At 36.4% G+C, this 18,484-nt stretch overlaps 3 protein-coding genes across 4 annotated transcripts; 1 reads left to right on the top strand and 2 right to left on the bottom strand.

The window, feature by feature from the left end:
* Nucleotides 1-1,442: 1,442 nt before the first annotated feature.
* LOC149961368 (uncharacterized) lies at nt 1,443-4,713 on the bottom strand. Its single transcript, XM_090170603.1, has 6 exons — nt 4,590-4,713; nt 2,252-2,314; nt 2,055-2,182; nt 1,884-1,961; nt 1,740-1,790; nt 1,443-1,672 (listed from the first exon to the last, which is right to left on the bottom strand). Exons 1-6 carry the CDS (start codon nt 4,651-4,653, stop codon nt 1,589-1,591), a joined length of 468 nt encoding a protein of 155 aa, XP_090026729.1. The 5' UTR covers nt 4,654-4,713; the 3' UTR covers nt 1,443-1,588.
* A 1,049-nt stretch (nt 4,714-5,762) lies between these two features.
* LOC149961367 (uncharacterized) lies at nt 5,763-6,966 on the bottom strand. Its single transcript, XM_090176847.1, has 4 exons — nt 6,641-6,966; nt 6,490-6,559; nt 6,182-6,429; nt 5,763-6,117 (listed from the first exon to the last, which is right to left on the bottom strand). The coding sequence occupies exons 1-4, from the start codon at nt 6,722-6,724 to the stop codon at nt 5,920-5,922; spliced, it is 600 nt and encodes a 199-aa protein (XP_090032973.1). The 5' UTR covers nt 6,725-6,966; the 3' UTR covers nt 5,763-5,919.
* Nucleotides 6,937-10,463, top strand: Shmt (serine hydroxymethyl transferase). Of its 2 annotated transcripts, none has more exons than XM_090176846.1 (8): nt 6,937-7,030; nt 8,008-8,207; nt 8,643-9,001; nt 9,068-9,280; nt 9,344-9,457; nt 9,717-9,839; nt 9,903-10,130; nt 10,216-10,463. In XM_090176846.1, the coding sequence occupies exons 2-8, from the start codon at nt 8,017-8,019 to the stop codon at nt 10,380-10,382; spliced, it is 1,395 nt and encodes a 464-aa protein (XP_090032972.1). In that variant the 5' UTR covers nt 6,937-7,030; nt 8,008-8,016; the 3' UTR covers nt 10,383-10,463. The 2 variants fall into 2 exon arrangements, with proteins under 2 accessions (XP_090032972.1, XP_090032971.1); XM_090176845.1 differs by lacking the exon at nt 6,937-7,030 and adding an exon at nt 7,759-7,907.
* Nucleotides 10,464-18,484: the final 8,021 nt, after the last annotated feature.

Below are 18,484 nucleotides of genomic sequence, written 5' to 3'. Positions count from 1 at the left end.
TCATTACAAGGATTTCTTTATTTGGTGGGAGTAGGCTTAGCGTCGGGGAATTAATATAGCTCAGTCGCTAACGACATCTATATGTCGGTAACGGTAGCGGCTGATCGCGTCAGAAATCTGAAATATAACAGGGCGCGTGAATTTACCCACTTTTTGCGTTTTAAAACTAAATATCAAATTCTAAAACTTACGATTACGTTTATTTTAATCTATGCTCAAATTTGACTTTGTTTAAGATTTAAATAGAATCTTAAACCTTAAACTTGAAAACTTCTTGCTTTTATATTATAACGCCTTAGGCCTAACGCCTCCACTTGGAAATAATAGCCATTCTTTTGCCACACCCTGGATAAAAATATAATACTCTCCTCTCTACCGAAAATGTTCGGACTAGTTTGAATATCTTTCACCAGGGGTCGTCCCTTGCCTATCAATTTTATAATTCCACTCGAACGAGTTAAGAGAATGTATAATGGATTGTGTTTCCGAGATACGATCTTCTTTTTATACGTTTGAACGCTCTGAGTTTTTATCCAAATCATAAAATAGTCGTGGGAAATGCAGCGCCCCCTGTGAACGAAATACTGCGCTTACAGTCTGCCCTCTGGCGGTGGGATAGTAACTCAACAACTCGCTAATAAATCACAAAATTGTGGTATTTTTATCTTTGGTTAGGACTAGGGTTCAGTTTTGTTATTTAATTAAGATTTACGCGTGTTATAACTACAAACAAGGCTTACCCGCATGTTGGTTGAACGTTTTTTTAATTGTGTTTATAATTAAAAAGGAGTATTTGAAATTCCGTCTCGAAATTACTCCCCTTATAATTCGGACATGTTTCAAAACGAGACATAATTGGGTTTTAAGGAGTAAACGGTTTTCTTATATCATGTTACCGACTTCCTAACCTAGAGGGCGGTATTTAATTTTTCCTCCAATTTATAACCCCGTTATTTTACGGTTTTAATATAAATTGCTTTGACGGGCCTCTCAATTAATTTCGTTCCAAAGCCCTCCCTATCGTTCGAGTTCTAATTACGCCATCTAGGTTTAAATACAATTTCTTTAAAATGTATAGCTGTTTTTATTATGTAAGAATTTACTCCCCATAATCGTTATATAAGCCTGTAGCTTCGACTGTACTAAAAAAACTATTACGTAACTGATTACAGATTTAGCATTAAAGAATAGTAACACTCAGTTTCAGTCTGTAATCGTTGTACAGATTTCCAGGAAGTGGCATACGCCTTGTTTGAAAGATCCGCTCTGGTCAATGTGTTCTCTTTTTAAAATGATAGTGCGAAGCTAGCGCCATCTGTATATCTATTTCGGTACTGAAAACTAAATGCAATAGTGCGACTGCCAGTTTAATTTACAAAAAAATATAAAAATACGTAAAACCTATGTGCGTTTATTTTTTAAATACAATGTGATGAAAGAAACATAAGTTAACCTATTTTTTTTACAAAAATTTAAGAGATCAACTCTTACAAAAATCTTACTATTACAAAATAAATCGGATCTAGCTATCACGTAGGCTATGATTCCTTATCAAAAGGACCGGTTTAAGTCTCAACTGTGGCCTAGTTTATCGCCTTCCCGAACCTGTGGCTGGTGGTAGAGGCTGGAGCAAGGTACCGATGGGGGAATTATTAGCGGCGTCTCGGGTGCACTGTAAAAATCAAAATACGTTATTATAGCGGTACTATAGCCATCTAATGGTGAAAATTTGTACTTACGTCAGACATTTGCCTGATGCATGTCGAAATATTTGGCGCGTTTGAGGAGGACTGCAATAAACAAAGCCAAAATGCAGTAGTCTTAGTTGTATTTGATTGCAAAGCGTTAAATAATGTGTGATATGGGTTAAAACATTTTCCTACCGAATAACTTGAGGAACCGCCGCCACCCGTGGCGCCCATAGCGGAGTCTAATGTACATCCGGTCCAAGTTTGGATACACTAGAATGGGATATTTACTTTTAGTATTATTCTTTACGCATATAAAAAGACAATTTATGTTCTTCGTTATAATAAGACAACTTATAATCTTACCTGCATTGTCCCTCGTAAAATTGTGTTTTGGAACAATCCTCGTCTTGTGATTTCTCGCAAACGGCGGATAAGGGTTCGAATTGTGTTTCCTACAACTTGTTTATCTTCTCCTATGTCTCCTGATTCCGCTGTTAATTATATGGTACACTATTAGTCTTAGCTTTAGTTATTAATCGTTTCAATCAACTAATGCGTACCTTTTGCGTCTTTATCGTCATACTCAATATCGAGTTTGTCGACTTCTTCACCTCTAGCCGCATCTGCAATGAGAAAAAACTGTATAGTGTTGTGCGATTTAACTAATTTAAATTTAAAAACGATGAAATGTGAATAATCAGAAGGCTTTTAAATTTACCGCGTTTGGTATAACGACCGTTCAGTTAATTTCCTTTTTTTAACAGATGCGCCATCTAGTGGCTACGTTTTACAATGTTTTCACATTTGAAAGTTAAAATTAAATAAATTGCTATTTACATTATGTTTTTTATACAATTTTATATGACTCTTTAAATAGCCTTTAAATTAAGTGTGTTTATTTTAAATTCGATAGATGTCGCTATACAATTGATCGAATTTGAAATAACGTCTCTGTGTGCGACATCTACACATGGGAAAACTCTACATGTCTTAGACAAAAAGCCTTAGTTACCTTATTTTTTTCCCATAACATGACGGGGTATTTTTCGCGCGTGAAATGCTTTTTAAAAGTCTTCAATTATAATCGAAGAAGCCTCATTTTGTCTATCCTTTTTACCCTGTCGTTTTCGGTTGTCCAAGGTTTCACCATTTTGACACTAACGTGATTCGTTATCATTTCAGCTAATTAGATAATAGCAGAAGTTTATAATAAACTTCTGATAATAGCGTATGTACGTTGAAATCTAAATTGTTTCATGTGCAATATATCACCGGAGAAAAAAAATATAATAAATGTTACAATACTACGTGCTTCAATAAAACCGATTCTGCAATTCGATAGGAAGTATTAATACCCAGAGCCAGGGCAGCAGGACTTGTAATTTTCTCTTCATTTGATCCTTGCCTCTGATATATTGGCTGGGTTTCAAAAGAACAAAAAGCCGTAACGGCAAACGTTGACCGAGACATGGAACCAACTAACTAACAAGTCTACCTTACAAGGTAGCGCCTATCATCTAGCGTGTCCTATTGTCAAATTAGATAACTATCCCTAAATCTGGCTTTATTATTGCTCTGTGTTACCATGGAGGTAACTCAAAACATAAAAAATATAATAACCCTGTAATACGCATAATTGCATAACATAAAACGTTTTTGCGTTATTGGCTGGCAAACCTATTAGCTTCTGCTGATACGCAACTTATATATTTTCGACCAAAAGAGGGCGTAGCGATAGCTTTTGTCACCTATAATCAATCGAGCTTCATTATTATCCGATGCATTCACAGGGCTGTGAAAATTAACTTAATCCATAGACGGCGATACAATTATTGAAACTCTCTTGTTTCCGGGACATTCCTATTTTTTTAAAGCAATAAATCGCTAACTACCAATGACTGCAGATGGCGCGGTTAAATCGTACCGGCCCCGGGATCATGCGCCACTATTAACCCTTGAACTAATTACTGCATGTGCGAATAATAATAATGGCACAATATGCTGTTAACTAGCTTCCCCGAATTTTTTGGCTGGCCATCACACATCCAGAGATATAGTTATGCAATTTTGCACCAGTAAAAGGAATGGATTAAGAGTTTGAACGCTAACTAGAGAAATTCAGGAACTGAAACGAGCCTGTATTATTTTGTACAACTTATCAAATCCATAGATAGGCTAGATATATTTCGGACAATCTATTATTTGAGAGGCATAACCAAATTTTAGAGGCTAGACAAAGTTTTCTCAAGAGGTTAATAACGACATTAGAAAATTAGAGATATTTAAGGTTACCCCGCAAGTAAACTCTACACTTTTGTATTTAATTAAATAGATTTTGATGAATTTAAGCTATTTTAAAACGAATTTAGTCGTAGAGCAAAACGATAGATGTCGATCTGTTGCTTATATTTTAGTCCTTGTTGTTCAGTATTTCCCACAAAATGTCTATGATCCATTGCTCCCTGATTCATTTTGCGTTTAATTAGCATTATCTCTCAACAGGCGCATGTACCAAGGGAAATCATTTCTTTCAAATGCGAAATTATAATTTTACATTAACTTAGTCGCTACTAATTTTAAGATTCCACAATATTTTTCTTACTATATTTTAAATGGGAATAATACTTAAAACTGTTGTACCATAACAATATTCCGTTGATTATTCAAAATCGTAATACTATTTTAAGAATTAAAACCGTAATAAAAATCTTATTATTCCGTTAGTTGAATTTCTGTTTGAAACGTTTATGGACTAAAATCGATATAATTATAATTTTTCTTCTACAAAATGGCCTTACGATTTTCGAATAAATTTATTTCCTATACTTCCATTATATTCTGTTTATTAAACCATCACCTTTAACTAATTTACCAATCACGCAAGAAATAAATACTTGCCTAGATAGGTGGCAGCTATTAAAAATCCAACCAAAAAGGAGAAAAATACAAGCTTTTTGAACATGGTGACTTATATTTGGTGAAGAATCCACTCCGTAATCCTAGATGAAAATATGAAAGACGCTTCAACCCGGAATCGCTCTTTATATAGCTCCCATTTTTGACCCCCTAAATTTTCATTGGGTCACTTTACCCAAAAACTCTTTGTCAGTCCCCCTACCAAAAGACCCTCATCCTCCCTAACTAAAAATAAGAACTAGGATTGATTTATGCTTCGAAAACCGAAACGACTGAACCAGTTTTTGCTACAAAGGTCACGCAAACCAAGTTTCAGTTCCGTTTTACTTTTTATGTTATCGTCTCGTACTGTTACATTTTTAATTAGTTCGTGGAACTTCCCGAGAAACTATATAGGGCATCGGACTTGATTTACTTAATTGCAACTAAAATTAACAATACTGGCGTTGAAACAATCTAAACCAGCTCATGCTTATATCCAGCCCTTTATGCCCCATATGCCAATTCGACGAAGTCGCCATCTGAGTGCTGTAACCTCAACTTCCGTGTTTATTTTCGCGTCTATTCGGGGAAATTTGTTTACTTTTAAGAAATTTAAACTTTGTTTGCTAAGGCCTAGTTTTATAATTTAAAGAGCATTTAAACTTCAATAGAATTAGAATGAAACTTTTTCGTAATTTTATATGACATACTATATAATAATTATCCTAGCGTTTTTAGAAAATATTAATTTATTTAATGACCTTGAAATAATTTTCTGTCTGTGGTCTAGCTCGTTTCATCCTGAAGCTATGGGTTACATTTAGCCGGTTTTTGTTTAAAGAAGTCTTATGAAATTTGATATAATGTCTGTTCCCTTATGGAACTTGGAACAGGATCTTATGAAGGAGGGCAAGCCATGTTTAGATAACTACTTGTTTATTATTATGGCGTAATATCACTACTGCGTTACCTTTTGTGTTTATGTTAAGGGTAAATTTCCGGGTTTTGTAGCCACCATTCCAAAGTCCATTTTTTAAAAACTAGTTTGGTCTGCTTCAAGCCTATAAATTATCTTAGATTTTAAAATTGAAATTTATGGTAAACCCTGCGAAAGATTTACAAATTAATGAGTTTAATTTTGCGGTTTAATAAAATTAGAAGATTCTAGAGAAATACTTTTCATATTTAAATTTATTTGGAAAACGGTTATTATATATTTACAAATCTCATTTTAAAATTTCAGGGTAAAACATTTAAAATATGAACAAAAAATATATGAATGTATAAATATTTTCCACTGCTGGGTGAATTTTTTTTTGTTAAATTTAAATTAAACTGAAAAATGCCGTGAGGTCTTAGATTCACGACTCTTTTGACCAAAGTCAGATGTTATAGTTATACTTTGTGATTCAGCGATACTGTCTTGAGGAATGGGGAGGGTTTCGCATAATTTCTGCACTTTGACAACTTTATTGACCATTTCTTGAATTACTATCAATTTCATCGTTGTATATTTCATAACTGTATTCTGAAAAATAGTAAATCCAGCTTAAGCAACAAATTTAATTTCTTACTTAAGTTTAATACCCTACAATTAATTTTTCAGCTTCAGAAAAATTTAAAGTTGAAGCCCATTCAAGATCTTCCTTGAAGTTATCCCATTTGTTTACTAACGGCACTATTTTCTGGAAAAACATTTGCACAAACTTTATGTATTCATGCTGTATTGGTATATTGTCTTTTACAGTTGGGAACTGTAATTTCACTTTGATTTCTGACAAGTTATCGTTCACCAACTTAATAAAGTTTTTACAGTCATTTAAATCCTCGAGTTTTAAATCTAATGGAATAAAACATTTAATAACATCGTTAATTAAACAGGTTAGGTTAAAAGTATTACCTAAATAATGCGGATGGGTCAAATCGGCCATTTCCAGTATAAGCGTCAGTTTGTGAGCTTCAACTTCCAACTGTGAAGTTTAATTAGCATTAATAAGTCGTTAAAACAAAAAGGAGATAAAAATACTTTTTATAATTAAGCCTTGGGATACCTTTTTCAATTCCGTATATCTTAAGCTGAATTCGGTCAATTTGTTCATATAATCGATCACCTCGTCATTTTCAATTTCCGCCATGGTTATTGGTATTTATAATCAATATAACTTTGACTAAAATATGTTTAGAATAATTCCATTAAATGATTGTAAACAGTTTCAAACTTTCAATATATAGTGGCACTGGTTTTGGCGCGTAAATGAGCATATGATGACGTCATCGTCACATGACCATTTCTGCTCAGCTGATTAGCTAAAGGTTCTCCCATTGATCCATTCTTTTTTTGTCGACGTGGTTCATGTTTTCTCGAACTTCTATAGTTGTTTTTGCAAAATAATTATATTTAGCTTTATTTTTTTATTCATAAAGTCCTTTAATACATTTAGGTACGTATATTTATTTTTTAAATTTGGCCGCCTTAAATGTAAATTTATTACTTAACTGTTAATAAACTTTGCCTTAAAAATGTCGCCTGTTTATTACGTAACCAAGACCTGTAGACCTTTAATGTGTCGTCTGTAGTCGGGAGTTCAAATGTAAAGCGGGACCATGCACATGGACTAATTAAATCCATGGCGGGACCGATGTTGTTTTATTATAATTTTTCTTCGGTTTCCTGTTAAAGATGCATAAATCATTTTTTATTCAGTTAATACCATATGAAAATCTCTTAGTTCTAATAAAAATATAAAATGTTTTAACTGTATAAAATACCTACAAAACTAAGTCTCATAGCAATTTTTTTTATTCATTCTTTAAGCAATAACTTCATTAGCGATGAATTAACCAAATTAAGATTGCAGACCTGGTTTTATTTTTCTCATTTAAACATATCATTATTATCTATAATACTTAGTTTTAAGTTATTTAAAACAGGCTCTTAAACCTTAAAAATTTACTTAATGAACACTTCCCTATTATAATAAATATGTCCTCTATTGCGTAAACCTTCTTCAATATTGTTTACAATTATCATTTATTATCTTCATAAGACGTAGGTCCGATAATGCTCATGTCCTCGAAATCTAGACTAGGCTTTCAGTCTACAAACTTTGCAAGGGCAAATCGGTAAAAATCTAATCTATATAAGAGGCAGTGTGGAATCCTGCTCAAGAGCCAGTTTTTATCAAAATGGTCTGATATGTATAAACCAAGCCCTGGGGATGCATTTCCTAATAGGCTGTCGCTGGGGTCGGGCTAGAAAACAAGTTTATCTAGTCAATAAAATATTTCATAAATAAATACAATTTTGTTCTATTTAATGTAAGAGATTTTTAAAATTTTTTAAACTCTACCTTAGACAACTCTAAACGTGGCAAATTTTTGTCCAAATTAAAATTATCCGTTATTTAAATTATTGCAGACAAAGAAAATGTCGTGGAATCTTAACTCATCATTGAAGGATTCTGATGCCGATTTACACAAAATACTTCTAAATGAAAAAGACCGTCAAACTAGGGGATTGGAGATGATTGCCTCTGAGAATTTTACAAGTCAAGCCGTGTTGGATACTTTAGGGACTTGCTTGACCAATAAATACTCCGAAGGTTATCCTGGGCAACGGTAAATGTTTTTTCATTCGTTATTAGTTTATGCAAGAGTTTATTCGCAGTAGGGAATTACATATTAGATGAACATTGACAGGCTAAATAGTTAAATAACCTTTCACATTTGACAGTGATAATATATTTTATTAGTATTGAATTCTATTAAGTTATGATAAAGGCGAAGTTTTGGTAGGGTTTTCACTTATGTATGACATTTTGGGCAAAGTAAAATAGAACAATTTCATAGTGCCCTATCATAATTGTGGTCAATTTGGTTGGATAAAACTTAAATTTCACTCTTATACAATGGAATTGAAGCAAGAGCTCTGTGTTATTTAAAACATAATTGTAGTTATTAAATTATGGCGTGTATGAAATTTTTTAAAAATCATATAGGTAGAGTTACACTAATCTTTTACAGTTAAAATAAACTTAAGAAATGTTTTATAAGATACTACGGTGGAAATGAATATATTGATCAAATTGAACGCCTGTGCCAAAAAAGAGCTTTGGAAGCCTTTGGTCTTGATCCGGCCCAATGGGGAATCAATGTTCAACCTTATTCAGGATCCCCTGCCAACTTTGAAGTTTACACAGCTGTGGTAGAGCCACATGGTCGCATCATGGGTCTTGACTTACCCGATGGAGGTCATTTGACTCACGGATACTTTACAGAGAAGAAAAAGATTTCTGCCACTTCCATATTCTTTGAATCTATGCCTTATAAAGTCAACCCAGCAACTGGGTTAATTGATTACGATAAATTGGAAGAAACTGCGCGCCTTTTTAAACCAAAATTAATTATTGCAGGTAATAATTTTGTATATTCATGTTATATCTTGGTCAAATTTAAAAAATTTAATTTACATTGTACAGGTGTTAGTTGCTACCCTCGTGATCTTGATTACAAGAGATTCCGACAAATTGCTGATGCCAACGGGGCTTTATTAATGGCTGATATGGCTCATGTCAGTGGGCTGGTTGCTGCTAAAGTCGCGCCAAATCCATTTGAATATTGTGACATTGTAACAACCACTACCCATAAGACGCTTCGGGGACCAAGAGCAGGACTCATCTTCTATCGAAGAGGTAGTATCGAAAAATTTAACTTTGTATTATAAATATTGTAAATTTTCAATTTAAACGTTTTAGGTGTGAAATCAGTTTCTAAAACTGGTGAAGAAATAAAGTACGATTTTGAGGATAAGATCAACGCTGCTGTTTTTCCTGGTTTGCAAGGGGGACCACACAACAACACAATAGCTGGTAAATATGAATTAATTTTGAGATTTTAACAATCCTAATAACTATATTAGTTTTACAAATGAATAAATAATAATAAATATTGTTATTACCAAAAGTAAAAAAGTAGTAAAAGTAAAGTAGTACAAACCCTGTCAAAGAATGTTATCCGTGGCTGCGTTCAGTAAGACTCAATGGAGAAGAAACAGTTTTTTGAAATATATATATAAATCTTGCTGAGCGCTGTTTTTTGAAATTGCCAATTTTTAAAATTTTTTTTAAGGTGTCGCAACTGCGTTGAAACAAGCCATGACACCAGAATTTAAAGGATATCAGCAACAAGTGATTAAAAATGCCAAAGAATTAGCCAAAGAACTGCAAGAGAAGGGATACACTTGTGTCTCGGGTATGTTGTCCAATATTTTCATCATTCAATCCATTGTATATTTAAAGGTTCTTTATTCTTTAGGTGGTACCGATAATCATCTGGTATGGCTGGATCTTAGGCCTAAAAGTTTGAACGGTTCCCGGGTGGAGAAAGTTCTGGAAGAAATTTCGATTGCGTGTAACAAGAATACAGTTCCTGGTGATAAAAGTGCCTTGAACCCAGGAGGAATTCGATTGGGAACACCAGCATTGACAACCAGAGGACTGAAGGAGGATGATATCAAACAAGTTGCGTCTTTCATTGATGAAGGTAGGCAACTTAACAAAAATACTTCGTTGGTGTTTACTTTAGTTAGTAATCAGTTTGAAAACCGTACTTTTGTGGTCTGTTTAAGGCATTCAACTGGCTTTGGCTGTGAAGGCAGCAAGTGGACCAACTTTAAAAGAATTCAAAGCGACCTTAGAGCTAAACGAAACTTTTATTGAAAAAGTTAAAAGTTTGAGAATGAAAGTAGAAACTTTCTCGAGGTCATTCTTATTACCAGGAACCGGAGAAATCTAGGAAATCCATTGTTAAATTTTATGGTACAACGTTAATTTTTTAATGAAATTATTTTTGGATAAAGAGAAGGTTTTCAGAATATTTATTATAGTTTTATTGGATTTCTGAGAAATAGAGATTGGACACAAATATCTAGCATATGGCTATACCAAAAATAGAACTGCGTTTTTATAATACAGGGTGTCCACTAAAAAATTAACCAGGGTGAATATCTCAAAATCTGTTTTAGGTACGATTTTTAAATTTTCAAGTCGTATACAAGATGTAGGGGGAAACCTACTGCGAAAATGTCTTCAAGGTCATCCAAAACCTAACTCGAGACCCGTAAGTGGTAGAAAGTTGGTTTCAATTAGAAAAGTGTTCCACGTGACTTTTTAAGTACAAATAGCTTAAACCTGATCAGATTTGACCAATAGGAAGTAGAGAAATGCTAGATGAAAAACAAGAAGGTTAGTTGATAACGTGTCGAAAGCGAGGTTCGGGAGCTGATAACTCTAAAGATACTCGTGTTAGAGTACTGAAATTTGCTACACATCCTCATCAGGATTGATGGTCTTTAGTTTAAAAATTTCAATGACCTTGAATCATGTCTTCAAGGTCATCCAAAAACTAACTCGATAAACGTAAGTGTTAGAAAGTTGGTTCCAAATAGAAAAGTGTTCCACGTCACATTGTAGGTCGAATTAGCTTTAATTCGATCGAATGTGACCAATAAGAAGTCGATAAAGTGTTTTTCAAAATCACAAAGGTCGTTAAAATGAAAATTGAAAGAAAACGCACAATAACTCGAAACCAATTCGTGTTACATCGAAATTTGCTAGACAAACTCATTATGGTGGTCGTCATGACAACAACATTTAAAAAAATTTCAAGTTTCATTTTATTTTACGCTATGCCTAATATTCATTCGAAGTTTTTTTTCTAAACACAAAGTTAATTTTTTCTTTAGAAATAATAAACAGTTTTCTGTAAAATATATTTTCATTGATATCGTTGTTCAACGTGATGTAGAGTCTTGCCTAACGCTGTTTTTGGCCATGGCCAATGTCACGTACCCTGGGCTACCTCATGGGTACAAAGGCTTCATAGATATTCCCAAGAATACAAATAATTAAGATAAACATTGGAAATTTTATTATTGTATTTTTGGTAATTATTATGCATTCTAATGCATAAAACAAAAGAATTGTCAATGAACATAATGGATTTATTGATAATTAAATTAACTTTCGCGCTATTCTTCGTTTGTGTGACGGCACTATGCCGTTGAGCAATGAAAAAACCTGCTCTTACATGAGCAGCAAGAGGAGCTGGGTTTGACCCCCAGAGGCGTAGTGAGGGGGGGGGGGCATCCGCCCCGGGCGCCGTTGGTCAGGGGGCGCCAAAGGGGCGCCCACAGTATTAAAACGAGTATTGGATTATATGCTAAAGTTATTGTTAGGGCAGGCTGGGGGCGCAATTTTTGTAGTTTTGCGCCAAATAACCTCACTACGCCACTGTTGACCCTAGCTAGTGGAACTGGCTGAAAACTTGGAATTACTCCTGGGTTGAGTTTGCAAGTTCTCTTCCCACTGGTTAAAGGGGTTTTCTTCTTCGGTTTCACCTTTCCATAAAAACTTGTGAAGGTTAACGGTAATAGTTAGTATAGAGGTCCGTTGGCTCGTGAGGCATGAAGGGCTGGCCACCACCCTCCTACGTATTGTAACCCGGCCACCTGAATTAATGGCCTTAAAAGTCGCACCACACCGAGGACCGAAGTATTGGCCGACTATAAACTGTAAACTAGCGGTTTTTATTGTGAACAAATTGTCAAAGGTTGGTCGGCCCGACGCCACTCTTAAAGCTCACTAAGTCCGATTTGTGGTCGGATATGGGTCTTGCTCTCGGGGAAGGATCGGAGTCGGTTAGTACGCGTCGCGCCGACTTATATGCTTTCAATATCCGTGGCAGCAGGGCCGACTATAATTTGATCAGCTCTAAACAATGTTTTTTAACTAAGCGCAAGTTGTCAAAAGCTGGTTGGCCCGACGCCAAATCAGCAGCTTACGTACTCCGAGTTGTAGTCAGACGTGAGTCTTGCGGTCAGGTAAGAGTGCGTGGCACACCGGCCAAGGCGACTGTAAAATTCTTTATTGTATTAATTATTTTAAATATCCCGCTTTTAATAAGAAATTGTTCGTAAAAAATAATGCAATAAAGAATATTACAATAAAGGATATTACAGCGACATGGAGATCGGCTTTTGCATATCCTTCTCTTTTCTTTGGCGGTCGACGTTGGGTCTCGCAAACTTGGACCATTCAATGGAAATATTATAATGCAGGGTAATTAAACGATTTGAAGAGGGAAATTGCCCGCCTTTCCCAACGGCTGCCGGGGTACAATGAGAGGGCAAGTGGGATTTCAGTTTTCGCTAGATATTCGTTGATTGGATGCGTTTTAATTAAAGAGGCTCCAAAGTTCGGTGGCAAAAAGAAAAAGAAAAATGAGCATGCTTTTCATCCCCACAACCCCTCACTCGGCCTTGGCAGAGGCGGGCAGAGTCAACCGTAAATTTCGCACTTTACTGACTTTACACACATTTTGCCACCGAACTTTGGAGCCCATTTAAATGTTCAGTTTAAAGTTAGATCGACGATAAATATATTGTTAATATTTACATTATGGTCGGCATGGCGACTATATATCGATTGGAATGGCGAATATTTTTAGGTCGGTAAGACGACTATTTATTGATCGAGAATGTGGCTAAATAATGGTAGGGCCGCCTATAAGAAGTCGTAAACTAAGTGTGGACAGTGTGTCAGAATTTATAGCCCGGTGTACCTAGTAACAGAGAGGTCTATCATCATAGTGCCCTACGCTAGCGTCCACCTAACCCGTAGAGGTGACAAATCCAGCATAGGTAGTAGTACCCTACTACCGATGGTCGCACCTTTGCCGCAAGCCACTCATCCCAGCAGAAGGTGCAGCAATGGGCGGACGATTTCCCACTTCGCACACAGCAGTGGGATTAAGAGTTGATGCTATAGCAACTCCAGCCGACACCCTACCTACTTAGGTAAAGACTCAAACTATTTGTAGAGAGCTCCTATAGGGGAACGACGAACACACAGCAGCCCAAGTAACCCGGCACAGCTGGCACCGGAGATCCCGGTGTGACCCCAAAAGGCCGGGAAGCAGGACCGCCGTGCCCTTATACGGAGGCCCGCCGCCCCACAGCAGGCTACCCAATCCGCCGAGGTGGCCAGTATGCACGGACCCTCTCCATTAGCCTGAGCCGAAACTCAGTTTCCAGCCCCTACCTGACCGAAGTCGGAGGTGGGGATAGAACCATTTGACCAGAGCTAACATCTCCCAGTGCCCCACAGCCGGACCCCGACTCCCCGGTAAAGCCACCAGTTATTGCACACACTGACCCGTTAAGGGCCACTAAGTGTGGACAGTAATGCTTTTTTATGGGTAGGCCATTAGTTGCACAATATGTCGGGCCAACATCGTGTAAGAGTAGACTCTTCGTTGTTCGGGGTCGATGGCTAACGTTTATAATTACTGTAAACGACGCATTTGATTTAAATGGTTTAATTTTAACAGCAAGAAATAATACAAGTTGCCGCGACTTCGTCCTTTTTCAAAAAACAAGAAGCTCTCGCGCTCCTCCTCTTTCTTCCACGTTACGCAGCTCGCGTTTTTACTCGCGTGTCATTAAAACCGTATTTACCAAATAGTTCGGTGGATAGGTATAGGTTTAACATGTACAGTCAAAAGAGTGCTAACAATCGACATTGCGACTAACGGCTGACTAGAAAACAGCCATTTCGGATAGTTTGGCGACTACGACCCGACTGACAAGGAGACTACCCGAGGTGTAACACACCGATTTTGTTCAAACTCGGGGGTTAAGTGGGCCTTAACGAATCATGAAAATTGGCAATTTAAGGAAAAGTTTCAACGTTCAATCGAAAAAAACATGGGATTTTGAAGATTTTGAAAATTTTCCAAAAAATTAAAAAATTTTGAAATGCAAAAACTAGAAAAAATTTATTAAAATTGACGAAAAAAAATAAAATTCATCAAAATTTTATCAATTTGATGAAAATGGGTTAAAATGCAAAGGATTTGATAGAAATTGAATTAAAATGGATTTTATTCATGAAAAAAATCTTAAATATGATAAAAATCAATTGTGTTAATCAAATTGATAGAATGAGATAACAAAACCAAATTGAAAAAATAAATTCATGTACATTTTGAGCAATTATTTCCAACGTCTCTATTTACGAAGATAATGAGTAAGCTTATGTAGAAACCCAAAATTGTGAAATTTCGTTTAGAAGTAACTGAACGAAAATTTTAACAACCGATATTGGTTAAGCGTGGCGCCGAACTTGCGAAACATTAATAGATTTATAGAAAAAAGTGAATAAATATACCATTTGACCCAATGGAATTCTATTAATTATTATATCCATATTATCCATTTTTACCCATTTTTACTCATTTTGATCAAATTGACAAAAAAATAATCAAAAAGTGTTCTAATATATCGATTTTATCAAAATTTATACCATATTATATTAAATATATCAATTTTTATTAATTTTATTAAATTTTATCAAAGTTAATAAATATTTTTATTAATTTTATTAAATTTTATCAAAATTAATCACTATTTCAAAATTTGGTCAATCAGTTTCATAAACAATTGATTTTTATCACATTTAAAATTTTTTTATCAATAAAATTATTTTTATTAATTTTCTATCAAATCATTTGCATTCTTACCCATTTTCATCAAATTGAAAAAATTGATAAAAGTTTGACCAATTTTATTTTTTTTCGTCAATTTTGATCAATTTTTCTAGTTTTTGCATTTTAAATTTTTTTAATTTCTTCAAAATCCCATGTTTTTTTCGGTAAGAAATTTTACATTTTGTGTTGTCAAAAAATTTTCGGTTGCCATGGCAAAACTAATGCCCGTTGAAACTTTAACTTTTGGGAATTTTCATGATTCATTAGGGCCTACTTAACCCCCGAGTTTGAACAAAATCGGTGTGTTACACTTCGGGTAGTCTCCTTGTGAGTCGGTCGACCAATTTTTGCTACTGGGGCGATGTAACACCGCATTGGTGGGCAACCGGCCACCTAGGAGCAACAAACACAAGGAGAATGGAGCTAGCCTTTAAACACGCTAACGCATTGTTGTGTACAAATTTCATTGGACGAGCCTTTACGCTGAACGTCTTACGGAAAGGGGGAAGACAATTTCCGAATTTTCCCCTTCCAACAGCAGCAGGGGCTATAGTGTCTAACCAATGAAAAATGTACGGATTGCGTTCTCCTTGTGTGGGGTGCTGTGTCTGTTGCTCCTAGCTGCCACACCCAAGCCGAGCGAGAAGCATGTCTTCACAACATCTCCAACTTCATTAAAAAAAACCGATACTCTTGGTACTATACAATACTCTCTGGGAGGAATGGCATGTCTACTCGGTGGAAGCATGCCATTCTGCTACCACTTCTTTCCCCATTCTCTCCGGCGTCCTACCACGACAAAACCCTCCTCCCGAATCCAGGGAAAATCTATGAGAAATTAGTCCTTGGTTCCTAGAGGTCCATCATGTGCTGTCCCGAACCATTAGGCTTCCGTAAGGGCTGAATTGTGATTTGCCTTGCAACCGCGGCTAAGTGTGATTTGGCGTCTAAGAAACACTGATTCTTGATTTAAAAGATGCCTTCGGGAGCATCAACCATCCTTCACAAACTCCAACACAGTGGTTTAAAAGCTTCCTGGGGGAACGCACAGTCCAGGTCAGGGTCAATGGGGTGCTGTCGCAGTCCTTCGCAGTCACCAGGGGCGTCCGTCAAGGCAGCACGATCAGTCCAATTTTGTTAAGCGTGATACTCACAGGCATCCCGCTTCTGTTCCAGGCAGTGGTTGATCAAGGAGAGTATGTGGGCGACATAGTTGTCTGAAGCACGGGCCCGGTCTATCAGGGTCTTTTTCGGAAAATTCAGCTGGGCCTCGACAATATTGCTGGCTACGACGTCCCCTGGGAGCTCAACTTTCAGCCGCTAAAATGTCGCGATATACATAACCCTTCAGCTTGGCCGCACTCCACTGACTAGGGCCACGACATATCACTATCTGGGAGTCACCTTTGATGATTATCTCTCCTTGTCATTCCATATTGACGATCTCATTTTCTCCTCGGTGAAGTGGTTCAATCTCCTACGCGCGGTGTCAACCACTCTGTCGGGGCAGACCGCAAGACTCTGAGACTAGATTACTCAAGCCCGTTTTATGCGTCCGCGCCCACAACCAAAAAGCGACAACATCTCAGAAGCGTTGCGTCTTTACGCGACTCCCGAACCTTACGCTCGGGTGGCCACGGTGATCTATACGGATGGCGCTGTTCCTCTGGATTCGGGAGTGACAGGCGCAGATTTCACGATCCTGGAGCTTCGTGTTGGTGCGGCATCCCTGCTTCACTCGGACCATCCGGTCAATCGCGTCGAGCGTCCTACGTTATCCAAAAAGTATTAAAATCTAGGAATTTAAAGAATCGTCCTCGTCATCAGTCCCAGCTCATCCAACACCTACAGAAATCTCGAAATATGTCGTATTTTCCGTTGTAAAAATTGCTAGCAAGTAGCAATTTTACATTGACCATATCTTTTTAAATAATAACTTGCGGTTAAAACTTTTTGCATTACTGTAATCCTTGACAAATAACAAACCAAAAAAAAACAAAAAAACCCCAAAAAAAAACCCAAAGTACCTATTGTTAAAAAATTCTTTTCAGAGAACTGAAGATTCTTTCACAAATTATGCTGGTCGCAGGAGTAAAGAAGACCTCCTGAAAGCCATCTTCGATTGTTATTGAATAATTATAGCAGGTTTTTTCGATTTCATTAAATTTATAGCTAGTCACATTTGACCTTTAAAAGACAGCGTGGGTAAAACTATTTGGCATAACTTGCTCATACTGCACCGTGACACTGAAGCGTGTAACCCTTTGTTGTTGTATCGTAGCGCAGGCGGACTTTCCTTGAACTAGATCACTGTTACGGTACAATTTTAGCAGATTCGGCCCATTTGTTGCCCTTTAGGATAAAAGCTAAAGTGGGGACTTGGTCGAAGAATCTAATTGGACTCACTGTTCCCCATATTTGATACGGTTAGCGTGGCCTAAATCGGAATGCTTACTGAGGTACACCAGCCTTTTGAAGCGCCCCAAAAATTCCGATCAACTATCACCACGAGAGGCTTGTTTGGGGCTTAGGCGACAGTGCGTGCGAGAAAGTTAAATTAGGCTTAGTTCTTAAATTTTTTAAGTTCAGAAATTAAATGGATTCCAATGAATTTGATAAAAAAAACCTCAGCCATATGCGCCTTATTGGTTATTTTTACTTAACGCAATGGTTGATTACCATTACTTAAAGGAAAAGTCCAGGATGGGTAAAACTTGGGTCTATTTCAAAGATCATGTTTAAATATACTAAAAAATATCAGTCGTAAAATTGTATCTTTTTTTAATGACGAGAAATTAATTTTTAAACGAGTGAAATTTACCGCCAAGTGATCTGCCATTTTTTGTTTCGGGGTGACGTTTTAGGACTTTAATCACGCGCTGTTCGCGCTATAACGCTATAACAGGCCACGGCCCCCTGCACGCGCTTACGCTGCTCGCGACGATAGCGGCCCCGGCGATCGACTGAAAATTGCGAAAGTGAAATTAGTTAACTTTTTTCCTACATCGACCTTTGGCGCTGACGTAACAACTAAGAAATGGCTGGAGTATATGGCGAAAACGTTCCAATTTTTAGAGTTTCATTAATTATTACTAATTGTGTAATTTTAGGGTTATAATTTCTTTCCGTAATCTTTAAATTACTTATTAATAAATAAGTAAAATACGTTTGGATATTTTTTAAATCTAAATACGCGACGAGAAAACCAGACGAAGAAGACGCTGTCGACGTTAATAATGTAAACAAAAGACTAGTCATGTGTCCGCTTATCAGCTGTTGTTTTTCGATTTTATTCTTACAGTTCTTTGATAGTAAGTTGTTTTAATATTTACAAAGTTAACTTCAATTTA

Source organism: Leiobunum rupestre, chromosome 1 (assembly GCF_980474605.1).
Source record: "Leiobunum rupestre chromosome 1, qqLeiRupe1.1.hap1, whole genome shotgun sequence".
NCBI classification, from domain to species: Eukaryota; Metazoa; Arthropoda; class Arachnida; order Opiliones; family Sclerosomatidae; genus Leiobunum; species Leiobunum rupestre.
Note: the sequence above shows the minus strand (reverse complement) of the source record. Positions and strands in the feature narration are given on the sequence as shown.